A 23,215-nucleotide genomic window follows, 5' to 3' on the forward strand; every position below is an offset into this window, starting at 1 on the left:
ATATATATATATATATATATATATATATATATATATATATATATATATATATATATATATATATATACTGGAGAAGAGCATTGCTTTTGGAGCCATACTCTCTGGGTTTCAGTCCCAACTCTTCAATTTGCTAGCTCTTTGTTCTTGGGCAAGTTATTTAGCCTTTCTTTGCCTTAATTTTCCTCATCTGTAGAATGGGACTTTTAGTACCCACTTCATATATTCGATGTGAGGATTAAATGTAAAGTGTTTAAAAACAATGCCTGACAAGTAGTAAGCATGGATAAGAGTTATTATTGTTATTATTGAGCAAGTTTCAGAACACCAGGTTAACCATCTGTAAAAGGGGATTACAGTATTTTTGCTGCTCGTCTAGCAGGGCTCTGTGAGAATCAAATGAGATGATCTAAGCAAAAAGATTTTAAATAAAACAGAATTGAACAGCTACTAGATGCTAGGTGCTGTACAAACATTATATTATTTATAAGATAGTTCTTATTATTTCCCCTTTTATAAGAGAGGATATTGATGTGATGGAGCTAAGACTTAAAACAAATGACTCCAAAAGCTGTCTCTATAGACCTCCTTTAGACCAGAACCCCCTGCAGGCCAGTGTGAATCCTAAAGCTTGGCTCCTGTCAGGGGGACAGGTGGAAGGATGTGCCTGTATGCATAGGCAGGCAACCATTTACTCCTCCTGCCCAGGAGAGGTGGTCCACGTGTACTTGGTGTGTGTGTATGTGGGGGTGTGTGTGAAGAGGAGGATATTTTTCTCATCCCATACCATAATCTCAAGCAAGAGACATGTAACAATTAAAAAGATCTGGATTTTGGAATGGCCAAAATAAAATTTTATGGACACCTGGGCCTCACTTTGTTTGAGGAATTCTGACGGCCCTTGTATTCCTGATCAGTGACCTTGACCCACCGGGATGCTGCTCCCAAGGCTCAGAGCCAAAATCGGGCAAAAAAGCCCCCCTAAGAATTTCCTATTGTTCTTCTGCAGTGGAACGTGCAGAGGACCATAGAGAAGAAGGGAAGGGAAATTGGGAAGAGGGGTTCCAGTCAGAAGCTGAAACTGAAAGGAAATTCATGAAATTCTTGATAAAGAGCACCCACAACTGAAACAGGACAAATCAGATGCCCTTAGGGCTAGTGCTGTGGGAAAGAATCGGTTAAGCTAAGATGCCAAATATTAAAAACAAAACCAGCCAAAAAAAACCAGGGAGGACTTTTTTAGAGGGGGTGAGCAGAGAATAATTTGGAGCTAAATCTTCTCTCGTGTTAAAACAAGATCAGTAACTTCCATTTTCAAAGCTCTTTTTATTTACAAAACTGAAACAAAAAAGGGATTTGAAAGCAGACTTCTTTCTTTGTTTCTAAATTGCTAAACTCACTTATTAGTTTTGGTAGCTGTTTTATAGATTGCTTCACTCATTCATTCATTCATTCTTTCTTTCAATAAGGATCACTGAGGACCAGAATTGTGCTAGGTGAAAGGAGTAGCTATAAAAATGCTGTCGCTACTCTCAAGAGGAGCGATATGGAAATAGACATGTAAAAATATCAAAGAAGCTAGCAGCTAAATTGATGTATGTAAATGAAGCACCAAAGCCAGCCAAAGCACCAAAGGAGAAAGGTCAAGGGGGAGAGAGAAGACATAAGGATGATCACGCAATCTGTGATTCCAACATCAAATGAAAACCAGCTTTAGAAGAGTTTCATGATGACTCCTCAAGTCATGGTTATAAGTAGTGCTATGTTTTTCTGTTTTCAAAGTAAAATTTGGCTTTTGGCTTCACTTCTGACAGAAAAATGCATTAATAATGGCTACTGCTATAATAAATTACTTTCGAGCATCTTGCTTAGATTTCTGTTTGGGGATAATTAAATTTTTAATAGCTTCATAAGCCATGACTTATAAATCATTGACTATTGCTTTTTAACTATCACAAATCAACACATAGCATTTGGTTTTCATTAATCAACGTGTTGTAGAAATTAGGCTAATTTTTTTCTTATTGATCGTTAGTTACAGGAAGAATGACACATTTAGTGGGCCAGATGCTCCAGAGACCATGCAAAGAAGTCTTAAATCATCGAGGTAATCACTAAAAATGAGGATGTTGTTTTGATTAATTGTAGAAAGTACTTGTAACTAGAAGTTTCTTGTATATGACTAACCATCTTAATGAAACATTATACTGGGAATATAAATAGTTCACTTCCTTCTAACTGCATTTCTGGTGATCAAATCAATGCTTTAAATTTTTCCAAGATACCCTTACATTTTAACAGAATAGATGGTACAAATAATAATTATTCTTCATGAACTTATCTCTACAACCTAGCTATGTCCAGGCATTTGCTTAGTTTTCTAAATGGAATTTAAACTTGTTCAAAAATGAAATTGCATGTCATATAAAGCTTTCTAAAAAAAACAAAAGCAAACAATTCAAACTTCTCTTTGGAAAGCTTAATGAATGGTCTGTGGGTTGAGGATTGATTTGGCGCAAGTCCATTAACATTCACCCTTTCTTTACATAACCTGAAAATAGAGAAAATGCATACAGGCCTACTATTTAAAAAAGTGGTTTTAGGAGCAAATTTTTAAAAATATATAAAAGTATTGTGAGATAGTATGGTAAGTAATGCAACAGAAAAATTATTTCCAAAAAGCCATTGGAAAGGCCGATTCCACTCCCCACCTCCAATAACCTCACCTCTAAAACAGGCCTCAGCTCTGCAGCCCATTAAGTAATTCAGTAAAAATTTAGGGAACACCTGTGTCTATCTGGGGTTGTGAAGGTTGTCATTCTGCAAATCTGACTCATACCTCCAAGAAATATCGGATTTCCTCTACCTCACCCCTAAGTCACTCAATCCTACCCACCTCACTCTACGGCCCATATTTCTAAACTTGGCTATTTAGTTAGTCCTTGCACTCCACATGTAAGACCTCAGATGCACGTGACATAAATGGAAAATTGAAACCGAAATAGAGATCTGTAAACTGGGCTCCATGTAACCACAAGTTTTCCTTGTGGAGGCAGGAATCACTATGGGCATATTCAATTTGTATCTGTACCCTTCCTACGGGGCCACAGTCTTAAATTTGTGACTCTTTTGCAGTTAAATATCAAAGGAAGAATTTCACACACTCTAAGAATTCAAAAATAACCAAGTTTAAAAATCCTTCAGGCAGTGTATTTTTTCCCCCCACAGTAATAGTGTAACATAAAAATTTCCTACGGACTATGGGAAGAAATGTGGGAGACATCTTTTATGAATGAATCGGGGATTCAGAATACTGGGTATGCAAGTAAATTCTATAAAAACAAAAGATAAAACTACGGAGCCTTTATTCAAATAGCCCCATTTAAACAAAAATCTTTTTACAAAAGGATCTCTTACAGTAAAAAAAAAATCAAATCAATTCACATAAACAAATATGATTTCAATCATGTACTGACTGACAAACTTCCCCATTATGGTCTCAAACTACTATTTAAACTACATTTAGTAACTTCCTTCCTATTACTCTCTAACACCAATGAAAAGGTACCGGAAGGCAGTGATCTGGCTTTCACTTCCAGGAGACACTGAAGTCAGACTTGGACTCAAGCGCTCAACAGCTGCGTGGCCTTGGGTTGGTGGCACAACGTTCTGAGACATGTTCCTGGTGTTAAACGGGGATAATATCACCTACATCACTGAATAATAGTGAAGATGAAAAGAGGTCGCACTGGTGTCTCTCAGGGACCTAGTACAGTGACTACCATGCAGTGGGCACCCTTCAACCTCTGCCACTGGAGTCCCTCCCTGCTAGGACCCTAGAGAAAACCCGAGTCTACAGACAGTAAGCACCTCGCTCTGTTCCCGCCCTCAAACCCTCAAAGCCTCAATCCCCCTTCCTCCCTCCCGCACAGAGGTTAGAGCTGTACCTCCTCAGGGGTGAAGGAAACAATCCCTCAGCTCAGGTGGCTCGTCCTCCTACCGCCTCAGGAATTTTGCTCCAAGATGTCCACCGGAGAGGGGTTAATTATGCATTCCACCTTTCCTTCAGTCTCCTTTGGCTGGCTCCTTCCTTAAGCATGAAACGCATTCTAGTTTCTTCGAAAAAAGAAAGGAAACTTCTTGGACTCCACCTCCAGGACAGTCCTATCTTTTGCTTCCCCTTCAAGGCCACTTCTTAAAAAGAGTTGTTTGCACTGGCTGTGTCTGGGTCCTCACCTCCCACTCACTCCTCCTTTGTTTTTACTTTAATTTGGCTTCCAACTCCATCAAGCAGAAGAAATGTTTGTCAGTAAATCACCAATGATTTCCTTGTTGCTCCTTTCAGTGGCCATGTCTTGGTTCTTATCACATCCGCAGGATTCCCAGCTTTGGGGGCTGGGACACCGGTGTTCACTCCCCTCGGAAAAACTGCTGGAGAGTCTGACACCCTCTCCCTCAGTAGCCTTTCTGAATTTCTTTCTCCGCCAATTCCCAAAATGTTGGTCTTCCTCAAAGCCCACTAAATGACGCCTTTCTTCTTTTCTTCAACATTCTTTCCCTTGGTAAATTCATCCACTCTCACGGCGTCAGTCAATAAGGTGGTCGGTCATATGTCCTTATTTGCCCCGAACTGTTTCGGTTTACCCTGGTTTTCCCCAGTATAAGTAATAGCAACTCCCCTCCGCCGAAACATTCCCGTTTGGATGCAAATAAATTATAAGATCCCCTTATCAATTACTATTTGTATGCAGATGGCTGAATTGAGGCCATAAAGCACAGTGGCTGAGAGGGTGGGCCCTGGAGTCAGCCCCCTGGGGTTATATCCTGCTCCACTTAGTCACTAGCCTCTGAGCCCCTGGGCAGGTTAAGTAATCCCTCTGCACTTCAGACTCCTCATCAACAAAACAGGAAAAACACTATGGATTTCTTAGGAAATGAGGGTTAAATGAACATATGTAAAGTCGTTAGCATGAGGTCTGCTACATTTTTAAGTGCTCAATAAATTTAGCTAGCCCAAACTTGTCACTTGAGTTCCAAACATATTCAGGTGAGTAAAATCAAGATCCAAGGGGGTAGGGGTGCGGGCAGGGCAAGCAGTAATTTAGTCTGTGTGGGCCTCTTATCACTTCTAAATTCTCTAGACTCCCTTGTATCCTCCCATCAAACTGTGGCTGAATTCCTAAGATAGTCTTGTGACCTTTGAACAATCTTCCTAAAGATAAACATTGATCCTCAGTGGGAATGATGGCAGCATCTTCTTGCTGTGCATTTTTGGAGAGTTGCTATATAATTTATTCTTGAAACATTAGCTGGCAATAAGTAGATGGAAATAAATTCTGCTTCTGAAATGCTTGGGTCAAGTCATTTTTATTTTCCACGACTGTGGCTTGTTTCCATTATTCCGAAAACATCAAAATCCTTGAATGATAGCTTGGATATCGAACAGTTCAGATATTTCTTGGCAATAAAAAAAGAAGATATAATTCTTGAAAATATACTTTAGGGAGGAGGATGTTGTGATATATTTTGGGAAGCTGAGCCGTGACCAGTTTCAACTTTGTTTTATATTTTATGGTTACGTTTTTTACTTTTCATAAATTATTCTTAATCCTTAAGAAAGTGTCTTATTTTGAAATACTTTCTAAAATGGTATTGTTTTTATTTTATATGTGTTTTCTCACATAAAACTGAATCACCTCGGTTTTCGAATTTCGTATCTTTACTTTTCACTTGATATGCTAGCATAACTCCAACGTTTCACATTTATAAACTTTGTCTTTTAACTTCGGCTATGATCCTTGCTTCTGTGCATCTCCCCAAAGCCTGTGGGTGAATTATGGAGCTTGCGTATACCCAGAGGGCTTTTTCTCACCTCTTCATGTTTACTCTGCAAAACTCTACATTGAAACTTCCTTAACCCTTTTCTCTACTAAAATTTGGTTCCTTCTTTAAGATTCAGTTTACAATGCAATTCTGTCTGTTGAGCTTTCCCTATTTTCCCAGACAGAAAAAAATCTCACCTGACAGATGCCTCTATTTAGCACCTGGTTCTGTTTTGTACCGTAATTAACTGCCCAAGTGTCTTTCTACCCAGTATATCCTAATCCCGAATGGCAGAAGTGGGTTTCACTCATCCGTGTACCCCTTACAGCCCAGTATTTTATGCATAATAGTTAGCATCCATTGAGCATTTACTCTGTGCCAAGCCTATTCTATTCTCACAACCTCGGGAGGTAGGAACTCTTATCTTCATTTTTAGGGATGAGTAAACTGAGACTTGGAGAGGTTATATAAATAGCCCAAGGTTATTCAGCTAGAAAAAGGCAGAACTGGTCTGTTACTGACAGTGAGTGAATCTGCTGACTGATTAGGTAAATTTAAGATTTTGTTTTGTTTCTTTAGGAGGGAATATGGCTCCAGAGCCTGAGCTTTTAACCTCAACTATAAATAAATATGAAATTAAGAGGGAAAAAAAGTCTTATCTAGAAAAGATATTTGCATGTAGTTTACCTTTTTATTCCTTGTTGAAAAACACAACAAAACAAAGCAAAGCAATGTTTTGTGCACAGCTTTCAATTTTTCCATGAGAAAACAGAGCAGGTATGAAGTCCGCGCAGGTCAATTTTCATCACTGATGCTTAGCGAATTTCTATTAATGTGTTAATGGAAAACTCAGCGCCGCGTTAAAGCTCTATTTGTGTTCCAAAAAATGTTATATTTATGCTGACCACTCGAGATTCTAACCAATAGTGGAATAAAAATTTCTGATGGTTGAAAAGGAAGGGTGATGGGGAGCTAATAATGACTAAATTGCTTTCAGTTGATAAACAAGTTGGATTCTGAAAATTCTCTCTCCAAGAATGTCCATAAAAGCCTATTTAACCAGCAAACCTTAGGCTGAGTCAGCAGGCTGGGTTTTCTGCCACCTCCAGTGCTCACTTCCCCTCTTTGTTTTCATCCTTCAAATGGGAGAGATGATCCCTATGGTCCTCTAAGGAGATTACACAAAAGAGTTTCTAAAATGGATAATATTTTATTGTTGTGGTTAACAATGTAGTATCTAAATACGAAGTGCAATAGTGTTTCTATGGGGGGAAAAGTTTATGAATTTAAAACTGGGATTCTAAGAGCCAGTCTCTGTCTGCCTTGTTTGGCACCCCCAGTCTTTCTCCGAGGGCTCTAGATCTGGGTTCGCATTGCTCTGTGTGTTGCCAGCGGGGACCGAGGGTTTCCCCAGTTTTAAGCCCTAGGGCTTGGAACAGGAGGGACAAGGTCCAGGAGGTGAGGAAGCTGACCGAACAAGAATCTGTGCTCGGGAACTAACTTCTGACAGGCTTTTCCCACGTCCTGCTTTGCCTCCCTTCACCTCTAAACTTGCACCTAGAAGCTTCTCTTTGTAAGGCCATGCCCTGCAGGGTTCTCAGCTCCTCCCTTAACCCTCCAAGAACACAAATAAGTCAACAGCTCAACACTACCTATCTTAGAGTGAATTGTGGAAATCAAAGGAAATGCTCCGTAAACTCTACAAATGTTAATTATAGTTATTCTGAGCCGTCTCAGCATTTTGGGGGGATGGGATTTAGTAGTTAAGGGAGCTTTCCAGTTAAATTAAACATTTAATTTCTTAGTGACACTAATTTAACTGGCTATTTAGTAACATTATTTAGTACCCACTCCAATAGTAATGTTACACGTTTTACCTGCTTATCTATTTATTCTTCTTACGAACCCTATGAAACCGGTACTTTTTCTTCTTCTCCATTTTACACATTCGGAAATTAAGGTTGGCAGATTGAGTCATCAGCTCAAGGTCTTCCATTTTATTCAAAGCAGAGCTCAGAGTCAAAACTGATGCCAAGCCTTTGTGGTCAACCACAAATATACACGTACACGTCCAATAGATGCTTCACATCCTTTTTTGTTCACAATCTATTTTTTCCTTTCCCTGTACATTTTTAGAGAGTTAGTAGTTTATCAGTGCTTCTTCTTATGAAATAACAGTTGTCTTCAGTTAAGTTGGGTGGGGTAGAGTGGGCTAGGATGGAGAGTGCCCAAGAAATAAGGATGCCCCGAAAGGCTGGTCAGAAATACAAAATTAGTGCTTAAAATACAATGGGAAAACTGGGAAGTACTTACTCATTAAAGTAAATGGTGACTTAAAAAATGTACCTCTCTGTTGCCTCGCCAGACTGCTTCCTCGGCTGTAGGTCAGAGTACCAAGTTGGAGAGTCCAGAGCCTGGGCTGCAAGGCAGATACGTTCACCTCTGAGGGCTGCTACATTTGTGAGCCAGCATCTGGAGACAGGATGCCATTTCCGGTGGCATCTGGGGCAGATAACCCGAGTCGGTGTTTACTTTGTTGCATTAGGAAGTGGAAGACTAATGGCCAAAGCTTTAAGACATTGGCAAATATAAAAACATGAAGTGGTCAGTAAATCCAAAATACAGCATCTTCCTGGAAGATTTGGCTCTGAGCTTGTTTTCATTTCACGTTTCTCAGTAATTTGGGTGTAACTTATATTGACTCTAAATTTGTTTTGTTTTCCCAATTCAGACCCCCGGCTCTTATTACCTTAGCTTATGCGGTGTGTTCACAGCTGAAAGAGCCATTCGAGTGGGGAAGGAGGGAAAGATGGTGAGGCCAGAGAAAGGGGGAGTGAGAAAGGACAAACGGAAAATGATAAGAGGAAATATTGCACCCCTTTCTAATTTTTAGTAGCAATAATCCCATACTTTTGTGTGGTGCCCCTCCCACCGCTCTGTGGGTGGAAGAAGAACCCACTCCACAGTGTCAGCAAGCTGCAGGCCTGAGCTGCGGCCTCAGGGAAACACAGCAAGTGGCAGCCAGGACAATTTCCTGATTCTGCCCCTCCTGTTCCAATTGAAACCAGCAGGTAACTGGAGAGGGGGAGGGGAAGTGGTGTTCTGATTGATTAGATATAGATAAGCTTGGAGCTTTGTTTTCCTTTGTTTGGAAGGATATGATTTAGAGGAGGAGGACTCTCACCTCCCCTACAAATATCAAGATGAAAGAGAAGGAGGAAATGAATCAGAAAAAAGAAAAAATGAGGAAATGAAGCTTTAAAAGAAGGTTTTTCCCAGGCCGTGAACCTTCTATAGGCGTTTTCAGAACTTTAGGATAGGACATTTCTCCATTCATTAAATGGTATAAAATAGCTAACAAACAAGAGTAACAGATTCCAAAACAGTCTTGAAATGCATGCCCTATGCACTTATTTTTTTAAATACTGTGTTATTTGGGAAAACTGGCTTATAAAGAAACATGGTTGTCTTTTCTTGAAAAATGTCATTTTACTTTACTTCATTGACTACTCAGTGCGTTGCTTAAAAATTAATTCCACACATTACACATGTTTTTATCCTCTTATCTATAGCCATAGATTTGCATTTTTTTCATGAATTTTAATATAGTCATTATTGTGTCTCAGGCAGGGCTTCATCTAGAACCCAACTGATAACTTTGGTATTTTAAAATTCAGAGTAGTCTATTACATAGCTTTGAAAATTTGCCATTATTTGATTCTAGCATTTCTGTAAATGCTGTAAATCTTTCTGTTACTGGCCAACCAAGCAGTCCCCTCCACCATTGAGAAACTTGTAAGTTTTCTTTCCTATAGAAATGTTAAATCTCCTCCCTAGTTTCTTAGTTTCTTAGCCCCTGGCTTTGATTCCTCTTCTCATTAGTCTGTGAATCCTAGGCTAAACATTGCTCCTAGCCTGAATCCTAGAATTCTCCTACGGTGGCAGTGGGCCCTAGACAAAGGCCTTCCCAGACCATGTGGTCACTAAGGATTTTGCGCGGACTTCAGACAAAGACATTCCTGGACTGTATGGTCAGCAAGAATTCCGCGTTTAATATTTTCAAATTCCTACCTCACCCAGGAGCCAGTCAGGAACTGGCACAGTGGCCACATGTCCTAATAATAAATCTTAGCTGCCAACCTGGAAACTTCAGGGTATATAACCCCGAGTCCCACCCGGGTTGAGGCTCAGCCTCTGGTTGTGAATCTGCTGAGCCAGTGCCAGCATTAATAAAAGTTGCTTCCCATGCCTTGGTGTCCAGTCTCTCTCTCTGGGTTCTCCGCAACACTACCCCCTGCTTCTTGATTGCTTTGTAAATCAAATTTTTTTTTTTTAGCTGAGCCATTCTGCCACCTGTTGGCAGCTCAGCTCAGGCCGTGAATCAAACCGGGGACCCTGTTGCTCAGAGCTCAAACTCTTGAGCTAGCTCTTAAGCAACTGAGCCACTGGGAAGGCCCTGTAAATCAATTTCTTAATCCTAAACAATAGAAGTCTCCCACCCCTGCTTCCGATAACTACTTGAAAGCCTGTGACTTCCTAATATCCCCCAGGCCAATAAACTAAATGCCAAACCCATTCTGGGCCCAGACAATTGACTCCACCTGAATGACGGGCTGAATGGCCACAGGCTTCATGAGAGCTAACAGATTTATTAATTAAAATCTATTTTTCCTCATTCAGGGACCTTGGGGATACAGATGACACCCCAACAAGATTGCCAGTCACAACCAAAGAAGCCAACACAGTCTTCCAGGCAGAGCTCGAGACCCCTTCCTCTCATCTGAGCTCAGCTAGGGTGAGAGTTCCATGAATCCCCCAATAGGCAGGGACAGCTCTATGCCCCTGCCCAGCAGGAAGCAGATACAGAAGAAGAGACTTGTCCCTCAGCTTCCCATAGAGATTTTATGGGGATCGTGTCTCTCAAGGGGAAAACAAGGCAGGCAGTTAGTCAGGCATTGGGTCTCTGCATTCCTGCACGTCCCACAGAGTGCGACCACCAAGGAGACATCCCCTCTACACCCAAAACTCTCCTTTGTATTGTAATTACCTACCTCTGTGGGAAAACAAATAGGCACAAAATACCCAACTAGATCATACTAGTCATTCGCACCTGCGCAGTACCTCTTGTCAATTACAGGTGCCAATCAAGTGGTCCCACGCCCTTAGGGGAACAGCCCATTCTAGAGAAAGGGGATAAAAACTCCAAGTCCTGGGAAGTCCGACCTGCTCTTTTTGACCGCTTCTTCCCTTTTTGAACCCCTTCCTCCATTTTTTGAGCAGTTTGAGCTTTGCCTGTGCGCGTGGCCCACTCCAAACTCTTTGGAATGTAATTTCTCTTCTAATAATGGGCCCTTGAGCCATTTTCTACTGCTCGGGCCCACTTCTACTTCTTTGAAATGTACTATCTCTTCTAATAAACTACTTTTCACTCCGGTGTCTCGTTCAATTCTTTGCTCAAGTTGTCAAGGACCTGGACTTTGTGCCGAGAAGGGCCCACTCTCCGACAACATTTCTAGTTCTTTAGATTCCAGCTAGTCTGTATATTGTGAGGCTAAAAGAACAATCCAGGGAAGGATGACTAAAATTCACGTAATCATCACAAGACCAGAGAACAGAGGAGCTGTAATAATGCGAATGATAATCTTGATTATACTCTTTAAATTTAAAGTAAAGTTAAGACCAAGCAACAGATTTTCTACTGATTTTCTTACTTCCAAGAACTTATTATGATATCTGGAGACAGTTACTATTGCTTTTCTGGCCCCATTTCATGTCCTATAGCTCAGTGTTCTGGTTTTCTTTCTTATCCACCAAACTTGGCTTTTCCTTAAAGATAATGAAAACTTACACATGTATAATGTTTTACATGTAGACTGTGCTATCTCACAACTGATCCCCCTTCATCAAATAAAACAAGCTCTAATTATTTTCATTTTGCGGGCAGGGAAACTGAGACCCTGAGAGAGCTTGAATGACTGTCACCTTGATCAAGCAGGGACTTGGAGTGCTTCTGACTGCAGTGCCTCATCTTTGCTGCCCTCTCAGTGGGAAGCCAGACAGGACGCACTGCCATTATCATCATTCTTAAATTACTTTGCTAATTTTAAGAAGGTATTAAATGCACGTGGCACAAAACTTAAAAAGGTACAAGGGGTATGAGTGAGAAGTACGTCTCCCTCCCTTTCTACTTCTCTAATCCCTCGTTTGTCCTTCTAGAAGCAATAGTGTCATAGGCTTGCTATCATCAGAATATTCTACTGGAAGTATTCTGTACAGATATTCTAAATCTCTGAAATATTTGATTCTTTCTTCCCTTCTTCTTAAGAGTGATGTTAGCCAAGGAATGAAAAGTGGTCCGATTCTGGATATACGTACTCGTATTTTGAAGGTAGAGGTGATAGGATTTGCCTGGCGAGTGAAGGTGAGGTGTGAGAAAAGCAGAGGAGACAAGGCTAGCTCCATGGCTTTTGGTCTGAGCAACAGGAAGGATGAAGTTGCCATTTACTTGGATGGAGAAACTTTGGGAGAAACAAGTTTGGGGCGTGGAGGTCAAGTGTTTGGTTTGGGGCTTGTTATATCTGAGATGCCTTACACACATCTGAATTGAGATGTTGAACAGAGATTTGGATAGACAAGTCTGGAGTCGAGGGGAGACGCTGGAGATACCAATTTGGTTTGGATGCTGCAGCCAATGGAGAAGGTGAAGCTAGAGCAGAAAGGAGGTCGGAACATTGAGCCCTGGGGTAGGTAGGTGCTCCAGGGTTGGAAGTAAGGAAGATAAGGAGGGACCCATAAAAGAGATTGAGACAGAAGAATCAGTGAAGCAAGAAGAAAACTAGAAGAGTGTGAAGTCCTGGAAGCCAAGAGTGGGAGGATTTCAAGGGAGGACTCACAGGACGGATCGTCTGTGTCAGAGATAGTTGATAAGTAGGATGTTTGACCATTGGATGTAGCATCTGCCATGCCGGAAATTGGTGGTGATTTTGATAGAGTGGTGGGGACAAAGGCTAATTAGAGTGGTTAAGAGAGAATGTGAGAATTGGAGACAGTAACACCCTCCAGGAGTTTTTACTATAAAGAGAAGCAGAGAATGAGAAGTCAGCTGGAGGGGGAAGTGGGATTCAGAGAGTTTTATTTTCATTTATGATGGGAACAATAATAGCATGGTTATATGCTTATGGGAATGATTCAATAAATAGGGAAAAACAGATGATGCAGGAGGAATAGGGAGAAATTGCTGGAGCAGTGTCTTGAGTTGGTTCCAGTGGTAGGATCTAGTGCCCAAGTAAAGGCGTTGGCCTTGGATAGGAGCATGGAAGTTAAACCAGAGAAATGATGGGACGGGCTGGTGCATAATGCTGGTGTATGGAGGTGCCAGCTTGTGGGGGTTTTCCTGACTGTATTTTCTCAGTGAAATACAAAGCAAGGTCAAGGTCACCAGCTGAGAGTGAACCTCAGGTGGTATTAGAGGTTTGAGGAAAAAGAAGAAAATATGAAATAGTCATCTAGGAGATGAGAGAGGCTGTGATTATTGAGCAGCATGGAGACCCACTGAAAGCTGGGAGCCCTTATTTGAACTGAGGTGCTTAGCATGGATGTTTAGTTTTCTCTAGTCTGTCTCAGCCACATGGGTGCCAGTGAAGAGCAGGCAAAAATCGTGTTCAGTCAGGATTGGGTTTTGACTTTTGGTTTCTATTAATGCATGCTAAATGCCATTGTAAATTTATCATTTATTTTAATCCACAATTTGTTTAAAACCAAAGCACTAAAGGCCTAATATTTTAGACAGCAAAAAAATTCTAAACATAAGGGCAAAAATAATGTTCCTTTTATATTAATAACTCTTTAATAGCTTCAGCCACAGATCAATTTAAAGTTATCGTCATAAGAGCCATTATCACTTTATCCACATTTTCTATTTCGAGGAACACTGTTATTTTTCTTATCTTCTTGGAACAGAGTGCTTCAAGTGGGCCAGAAATCAGACCACTAAATATTTACTTATAAATGCACTTATTTCAGCCAGCTGGTGTGTGTTTGTGTTCAAGTCTATGCCTGGCTACCTTAAAAAAGGACTAAATTTGGCAAATCACAAAACAATACAGAGGGTGCCAAAAATATGTATACACATTTTAAGAAAGGAAAACTGTATTAAAATTGTAATACTCAATATGTACCAATAACAAAAGATGAATACAAGTCACGTTTGACTTCTGCAATTATAAGAGGTGCTCAAAGTGGTTACCATAAGCGTCCAGACACTTCTGATTACAGCCAACTACTGCTTGAGCAACGTTGACCAAAGTGTCCAGTTGTATACATTTTTTTGGCACCTCCAGTATGTGTTTTCTTTGCTTGTATGACTGGAAACAGTCTACATATTCTTGATAATTTCTCTTCAAAGCACTTGCATTTAGCACTTTCAAGCACACGTGAATAATTTATTTCTATTGGAGCACAAAGACTTCTCTGATAGTATATTAAGAATTCTGAGACACAGAATTAAAACTTCTCGCGAGTTCAACTTAGTAACTGAACTAAATACTGCACTGAGTCAGTACATGCAAACTTTGCTGTTGAGGAGCTAGGCTAGAGTTGTTGGGATTTGAGAGGTGACGGATTGAGAAGAGCCAAACTGGTGGTTTCACCAGGAATTAGAGGCGTGAATCTATAAAAGACCCCATTCTGTTAGGATTTCTTAAACGTTTTCTATGAACGTCCTTAGAATTCTGACTTTTTATGCAAGTTCTTTATTCTGCTCCAGTTTAGCTTGTGGTTTGGAGCATGGCCTTTGCAGGCAGAAACGTAGAGTTCAGAGTTCCAAGTACATAACCTCCGAGCTGTGTGACTGGGAGAGTTATTATACTCTCTGGCCCAATTCCAGCAGTAGACATGGATTATGTAAAGTGCTAGGCATTTAATAAATGCTCGATTTATTCTAGGAACTAGTATACACATACGTACATCCATGCTTTAGTAATATAAAATAATGACTAAATTATATTACCAATTTGGTAATATAAAAAGTATACTTTAAATGGCTACCACTGAAAAGTGCCCTGTGGCTGGTGCCTGCAGACTGGGGCCTGCAGAAACAGGATCTGAAAGTGGGGGGATGACAGAGATCATCCTTAGGCCAAGCTGAGGCACAGGGAAGTCAAGCAGCTCCCCTGAATCACACAGCCAGGCTGATAGCTGAGCTCGGATTAAGAACTGGCCTCCTGAGTCTCAGTCCCACAGTCCCAGAGTCACAGTGCATGAATTTCAGAAAAAAAAAAGTTATAAGACTTTTCACAAAGAATAATTTAATACCTTAGAAAAATTTAGCCATGAATTATTAAGCAATGTCCCTCACCTATAAATAATATTAAATTTTATTAAAAGACTGCAAACCATTGGCATAGTTTTCTGATTTCAGTTCTCTCTCTCTCTCTCTCTCTCTCTCTCTCTCTCTCTCTCTCTCTATCTCTCTCTCTCTCTATCTCCCTCCCTCCTCTCTATCTTATTACCATCTTAACTATTTTTAACTGTATAGTTCAATAATGTTAAGTATATTCACATTGTGAAACCAATCTCTAGAACTTTTTCATCTTGCACAGCTGAAACTTTATATCCATTAAACAACACTTTCTTTGTCCCTCTCCCCAGCCCTTGGCAACCACCATTCTACTTTCTGTTTCTATGAATTTGACTGCTTTGGATACCTCATAGAAAAAAATCATACAGTATTTGTTTTATTGTGACAGGTTTAGTTCACTTAGCATAATGTTCTCAAGGTTCATCCATGTTGCAGTACGTGATAGACTTTCCTTCTTTAAGGCTGTATAATATTCCATTGTCCAGTTCTCTAAAGGTTACCTGATTACCACATCTATAAGAGGCACTGGCTCTCAGATACTCTATTCATGTTTTATGTTACCAGTTAGTTGACGTTGCTATTTATTGGTTACAACAAATTTTCCTTTCCTCAATACACATTAGCATAAACTATGCAAATAAAGAAGCCTTATCCTAGACCAGAAATATGCTAGGAGCATGATCTCTCTCCTAATCAGAGAGGCAAAGGATTTTCCTTTCCCTTTCCCATTCACGACCTGCATTTTAAAAATTTCTCTTTAAAATGCCTTTCCCCCCTCAACTTGTCATATTTGATAGTGCTATCCACAACATTGTCAGTTTTTAAAATCTGTATATTTGATGGGCCGGCCGAGTGGCGCGATGATTAAGAGCTGGCTTGGGATGCCAGAGGGCCCCGGTTCGGATCCCACATATGAGGGCCAGTGACACTGCCCTCNGGGCCGGCCGAGTGGCGCGATGATTAAGAGCTGGCTTGGGATGCCAGAGGGCCCCGGTTCGGATCCCACATATGAGGGCCAGTGACACTGCCCTCCAAAAAAAAAAAAAAATCTGTATATTTGAAAAAAAATGCATGCTTGTAAGTGGAATTATAAATTAATTCTAACAGTGATAGCACTATATTTTTGCTACAACCAAAATGCTGACCCTTCATATATTTGCAAGGTGAGACTATGGATGTGATGATTTTATTTTCAAAGCTATCTGAAATTCAGTCATACATTTATAAAGAATAAGCTCCAATATTTTAAATGATATTAATTGCACAGTTCCTGAAATGCACTTGGCTTTGTCCAGGGAGGTAGAAATTGCTTAATGTTTTTGATGCACGCTACTCTTCTTTTCATTAGATAAACTCTCGCTGAGTGCCTCCATTGGCCAGACGCAGCGGTTGACACCCAGGATATGAGGCTGAGTGAAATATGGTCTGTGTGTTCAGGAGCTCACAGTCAGTGAGGGAAAAACAGAAGTAGGTGGTTATAATTCAATGTTGGAAATGCAATTATGGCCTACGTTAGGGTATCTCTTCTATTTCTGAAAGGGTTTTAAAAAAATTTACTGCAAATAGCACTGTGAAAAGTGGCTTCTGGTCAGACTCTTTTCAGATGGATATTTGCTTTGTAAATAAAACGACTGACCCAAATTGTATCATTTATTTTATAAAACAATTGTAGAACACTATTCCATTCTTCTGGTAAAGTACCAGGCTCTAAACATTTTTCCAAATTATTTGCACAAATAATGTTACTGGTTACAACTTTCTTTGTTGCCTTCCTTTCTTTCTCCTTTAAGCCATTTCTCTCCTTATATAGTATATATACTATATACTATATAGTATATATAGTATATATACTATATATATACTATATATACTATAGTATATACTATATAGTATATAGTATATATAGTATAGTTCGATGTTGAATCTCTGAAATACATTTAAATAAATGAAGATGGAGAACCAGGAATTACTTCCACATATCTGAATCTGATGTTTACCAATTTAATTAACCTATGACTTACAAACCTTTGACTCATTTGTCAGTATTCTATTTTCGTAGTCATGATTTTGAAGTGCTGTGTGACAGTACCAATACTTGTATATTGGTATCAGAACAAGAGACTCTGTTTGTTTCCTATATATGCATTTATTCTTGGTGATGCATGCTAGTTAAATCATGAGGTAGTTTTAAAATACATGACAAAAATAGCTAAGAATAAAAAAATGTCTCTTTGTTGCTGGTTGAATGTACTCTGTGACTATGCCAGGATCCAATTTAAAATAAATTCTAAACTAATTATCTCATTCCTCAAGCTTGTGCCTCCTTTCAGAATGTGAAGTCAATGTTCACTTAATTGCTCCAGCACAGAAATTGCAAGATCATCTGTGATTCCTTCCTTGCCTTCATTCACCAGGAGCAGAGTAGATTCTATCTTCTAAATGTTCTCTGCTCGGTCCGCGTCTCTTCCAATAGTCTCTGCCTTAGCTCAGATCTGAAATACTGCTGTGCTTCCTAATTTATCTTCTCACATATGTTCTTTTCTTCCTCCACCCCATTCTGTAACCTGCAATTTTTGCTCTAAGATGCAGATCATCTGATTTCACTTCCCTTTCACAGACTGCATTTAGGTTGTTAAATCACGTCAAAGTCTTTCTGAAAATGCCAAACCTCCTGCCTCCTCTTAATCAGGCATGTTAGCCAAATACACAGCCTTGCTGCTGTGAGGCCTGAAGGTCCCCAATTGACAGACATCTGAGTTCCTTTGGATCTCAATAAATAAAAACGAACACTTACTGAGTATACTATTCTGAGCACTTTAAGTGTATTAACTCTACAAAATCAACAATAGTAATTATTGCTATCATTTACTGGGAGGCTACATGCCAGACATCACATGTCCATCAGCTGTTACCTTTTAAACCACCCTGCTGGGTAGGTATTCCTGTCTCCATGAGGAATAAGAAATGAGGGAAGAGGCTTCCCAGGGGGTCAGGTTTTGCCCCAGGCCAGTTAGGTAGGAGGTAGTGAGGTCTGGATCCAGCCCACATCAGCCTCCTGCTGCTCTCTGCCCACCCCCAACACCTGGGCCCTCATCGCCTCCTGGACAGGAGCCACTTCCACGCCTACAGTGGTGCCACATTGAGAATGGTGATATAAACGGAAATTAAGACATTGTGGCAAAGTCAAGCAGGCTATTTCGTTATTGCCTGTAGGGGAACAAAGGCTGGCACTGAGCTAACAGCACCAAGCCCCGTCACTTAACATGTCACTGCTTTGGTTTCAGGTGTGTGTCTGGTGACAGACAGCAGGCTCAGAGGTCCTTGACATTGGGTGGAGTCACGGACTAAAGACGCAGGGAACACTTGTACCTCATTTACTTACATTTTATTCTGATTGCTTTTACTCAGAAAGAAAGTAACAAAATGTGGGGTATTATTCGGAGAGCTATGTTAACCGACAGGCTGAAGGAGAAACTTTTTGGCAGAGCTTGATTAACCACAGACTTAAATTTTAGGAGGAAGTAGACAAAGACAAATCTGCAAACATTGCCAGTCGTATGTTTAGTTTGTTAAAGAAAACTAGAGAAGAAGCTTATTAGTTCTTTAAATGAAAACAAACAAACAAAAAACCAAAAACCCCAAAATGTTTTATCTGAATAAGTTCTCTTAGTGGATGTCTGAAGGGAGTGGGTGTATCATTGATGGCCAGGGTCCAGGACCCGGCTCACAAGCCTGATGCAAGTTCTTTACCTGTGGTTGTGTCTGATAATGAGGAATGCATACTTACATGTTCATGAAAGGACGATTTCCTTACTGTCATGTCCCTTCAGCGCTTAGTCCAGAGGAGGGAGGAAGAGAGGTCAGTGGGTATGCCCCACTCTCCCCCGTGCTAAGAGGAGGAAGAGGCAGGGGTGAGCTCCTCTTGACCCCTTGCCGATCTGCTGGGTCATTCTTGTCCTATCAGGAGAGAGACAGCACTTCCGTCAGCCGGCTTGGGTGGGGGCAGCAGCCTCAGCCAGCTGGAGGGCATGCCCGTGGCCTCAGCTTGCTCTGTGGAGGTGGCTCAGGTCTTCTTCCTCTTTCAGGAGCTCATTAGTATAGTCTGCCAGATTCCCCACTTCCTCTCAACCAATCCAACATGCTTATTCAAACCAACACTGGGATTCCCCTCATCATTTATTTTACATTTAGCCCTCAATCTGTCACCTTCAGGCTCAAGTCCCTTTATTTTGTGGTGCTTTGACCACAGGGTACCTCCTAGGACCCGCGAAGATGTTCTCCTGAAGGCCCTCAGCTAGAAAGCACCAAGAGAACCTCAGCTATACCCTCTCCTAATGAGATTTTTGGTAATGGTCTGCTAATATCCCAAAGCCCCTTCCTGCATTTTACTCCAATGCCGCCAAGTTGGCTCCAGCTCCAGTTCTTCTGGGTCAGTCTGTAAAAGTCCCTGGCTTTTCAGACACCTGGCTACAAAGGGGGAGCACATACTGGCTAAGCCATCTAGTCACCAGGGGTATTGGCATTTGAGGGTGCAGAGTGGAAGGTGGAGATGGAGCAAACTCACAGTCACACTCAGATCTATTTCCTCACCTTCCTTTCCAACATATAAAGGCCTTTAAAAAATCTAGGATTTTTAAATCCGTTCATATAGAGTGCAGAAAACAGAAGTGATTCTTTGCCTTGTCTCCAGTAGGCTGAAGGAATTACCAAGGAGAGAGGCGGTAGAGAAAAACTACAGCCTGATGCCAACTACTGATAATATTATGATTAACATTTACTGAGGGTGGTTTTTGTTTCTTTTTCTTTCTTCTCCCTCCTTCCCTCTCCCCCTTCGTTCTTTTTTATTAAAAACAAAAAACCAAACTATTGGCTGAATTGGTGGATGGTTACAGCATAATCTATACTTAATCTCAATTACAAGGAAGATGAAAAAATGAGGGAGGAAACTGAGGTAGGCTATCCAGGTTATTTTATACTGAGAATATCTGAATATACAGAACTTATTGTTAAATGAGAAGGCGATGTTATGGCCCATCTATACGCATCAGCTTCTTTGCAGACAGTGAGGCAGGCAAATGAGGATGTGCAATTACAGCCCCCAGAACCTTCAACTTTTAGATGTAGGACCTGCCTCTCCTGGTCTGTAGGCAGTAGTGGATTAAAGAAATTAGGCAGCCAGCTAGGACTGGGGGATAGATCCAGAGCATGATACACGCTCCCAGGACACCCAGATGCTGGAGAACCAGACCAGGAACTGGCAGACTCCAATGGCTGTAGGGATTAGATATGAAATATTACAGAATAAATGAGCAGGGTCTGTTCTTTGCATGCACACTCACTTTGCATATTAAACACCTAGAAATTGTCTTCGCTTCCTCCAAGAATTATAGTGTATATTTTTTCTTGACATTCTTTTTTGTAACAGTACAGCGGCCTCTTATTTTCTTACACCTATCATGGCACCAATGCTTAGGGGATGGGTTCCAGCAGCTCAGGCTCCTTTCCATTCTCACAAAGTGTGCTTTTCTGGGTGGAGCAGGTTTGTGAACCCAGGTACCTTTCTCTTTGGCTTCCTTCTTTTTTTGATCATTTTCCTTCACACATTTCAGGAAGCTATTTCGGCTCTTAGAGTGCTTACTATGCGTAATGCTTACATTAATTCTCTCTGCAAGAACCTTGCCCTTGTCTGTTTACAACAATGCCCATTGCATTCTGGGTAATATTATAGCCCTTCCAGTTTTGCCATGGTAACGTGTGGGGCATTCCTTTTTGAACAGTGCCTGTTCCCTTGATGTCTACAATATCACCTTTCTTGTAGGTTTGCAAGTCTGTGGCCAAAGGAACAACTCCATGTTTTGTAAAAGGCCCAGAGAACACATAGCCGATACCTCTCCTCATTCCCTTTGTGTTGGTCATTTTGACGAATTACTGGAAGGTGTTGGTCCCGGCTGAAAAGAAGCTTTCTTGATGTTCTTATCATAAATAAAGCTCTTATTATATCTTTTGTTTTGCCACTTCTCATGGGAAGAGAGAAATACTTCCCTACCATAAAGAAAGAACAAATAAAAGCCTGGTGGAAAATGAAAATGAATACTCAGCTTCAGTGCTGGGGCAAGAGGGAATAGAGGGGATTGTGGCAAACTGGAGAACACACGTGCCAGTTCAGTGAGTCGTAGCCACTCTGCTCTATTGATGGCTTTATGAGGGACTATGGCTTCAGTAATACCAGCTATTCCAAGTTTTCAAAAAGAAAAAACTGTAAATATAGATCTTTATGAGCTATATCTGGTTTTTAAAACACTGGTTAAATAAAGCACTATATTGGTAAAACCAAACATCTTTGAGGTTATTGGTTTTTTTTTTTTTTTTACTTCTGTCTAGATAGTGAGGAAGTCAAACTCAAGTAAACATCTGGGAATCAGGGACAACAAAAAATGAGATCAAACTGGGGCAGTGGGTAGAAGACAGGAAAGCAGAAGCGACCTCAGGGCCAGGGATAAAGAATTCTGAAACGACCTTGCCTCAGGAAGGTCGACTTCCCGTTCTAGCCGTAGCAGAAGCCAGTTTCCGGGGCAACGTCCAGTCTGGCATAGCCTGAAAACATGTGCTTCTGCAATGCAGCATCATTTCTTGATAGGCCAATTTTGGCATAATTTCTCACAGTCTTGTCAAACCAAGAACGGAAGCTAAGATGGTGCTATTAAGTAGTAATTCCCTGTCGTGGCAAATTTTAACCCTTCTGTTAAGTACAGAATTTAATGAATTTTCATTTCTTAGTAGCTCATTGAAATCAGGTTCTCAAAGCCTTAATGCCTCATAAGCATCTTTTCATTGTTTTTATTTTATTTGTGGGGCTTACAATTAATACAGATAACTGGGTATTTGTAACACCAGTATACTGATATTGTAGTCGATCTGATGGCTTTTAATATTTCTTCACAATTGAGCAGACAGAGCTCAGTGGGCTGTTTTCAGATAGATGCTCAGAGTTTATGCGAAGGTGAAGTTAATAGTTGTTCCCTTTGTTAAAGAATAATAATAATAAAATATTGTTAGGGCAGTATTAATAACCATACTACCTAGAACTTTGAAAAGCCTTCCAGATAACTTCAAACAAATCTTTATTTTGCTTTTAAGAACACTGGGGAAATAGAATTTAAATGAATAACTGTGCCTTTTAATCCACATCTCATGTGCCCTTTACTGTTTAACTGTCATTATTATTTTTTCCACTTACTCTCGAACAAGCTGAACTAAGATTAGAGTTATTGGTCTGATGTAGTAGAATGCCATAGGCACATTGTATCCTGATATCAGCAAAGTACTTGGTAACACCTGTTATAGCCTTATAAGTAAGATGGAGAAATATGTATGGGATAGATGATAGCACATTTTAGTGCATTCATAGGTAGTCATCTATGTTCAACATCTGACATATCATTCAACATTGATTTAACAAATATTTATGGGGTACCTACTATATATTAGGCACTGCTCTGGTCAACAAGCATGGGAGTAAATATATATATATATATTTTTTTGTAGAGGGCACTGAGAAACAATAGAGGTTTTAAAGCAGTTACACACCCTCCCCCCAAAATTATATATACACTTATATGTATAAATATATATGTAATTTTTAAAAAGATAACTAGCCTTGAGTGAAAAATAGATTTCATCCTCACCAACAGTGCACATTGCAATATAAAAAAGATTTTGAAATGCCATCAGTGAAACATTATATCATTATATATAATACCATGTAAAAATATATACATTAATAGATTGTTTTCTAGAGTAGTTTTAGGTTTATAGAAAAAAAGTACAAAGACTTCCTTTATATACTTCCCCACCCCCCAATTTCCCTATTATTAAGTTTTACATTAGTGTGGTACATTTTTACAAGTGATGAACTAATATTGATATATTATTTTAATAAAGTCTTAGTTTACATTAGGGCCCACTCTGTGTTGTATATTTGGACAAATACATGTGGATAAACGTATATTTGTATGGACCACATTTCATAGTGCCATG

The 23,215-nt window shown here is 40.2% G+C and overlaps 1 protein-coding gene across 10 annotated transcripts in view; it reads right to left on the reverse strand.

Moving 5' to 3' along the window:
• Nucleotides 1–23,215, reverse strand: part of PCED1B (PC-esterase domain containing 1B) — a 146,070-nt gene that overhangs the window by 3,399 nt on the left and 119,456 nt on the right. For 5 of the 10 annotated variants that reach the window (XM_019625861.1, XM_019625860.1, XM_019625858.1 and 2 more), the window contains 2 exons: nucleotides 18,966–19,135; nucleotides 8,167–8,322 (listed from right to left, as the gene is read on the reverse strand). In XM_019625861.1, the coding sequence (XP_019481406.1) occupies nucleotides 8,167–8,322; nucleotides 18,966–18,973 (164 nt within the window). In that variant the 5' untranslated portion in view covers nucleotides 18,974–19,135. Of the gene's footprint in view, nucleotides 1–3,944; nucleotides 4,114–8,133; nucleotides 8,323–18,965; nucleotides 19,136–23,215 lie in introns of those variants that run through there. The other 5 variants (XM_019625865.1, XM_019625866.1, XM_019625867.1 and 2 more) reach the window with 5 other exon arrangements.

The sequence above is a fragment of the Hipposideros armiger genome, unplaced genomic scaffold (assembly GCF_001890085.2).
Source record: "Hipposideros armiger isolate ML-2016 unplaced genomic scaffold, ASM189008v1 scaffold_640, whole genome shotgun sequence".
NCBI classification, from domain to species: domain Eukaryota; kingdom Metazoa; phylum Chordata; class Mammalia; order Chiroptera; family Hipposideridae; genus Hipposideros; species Hipposideros armiger.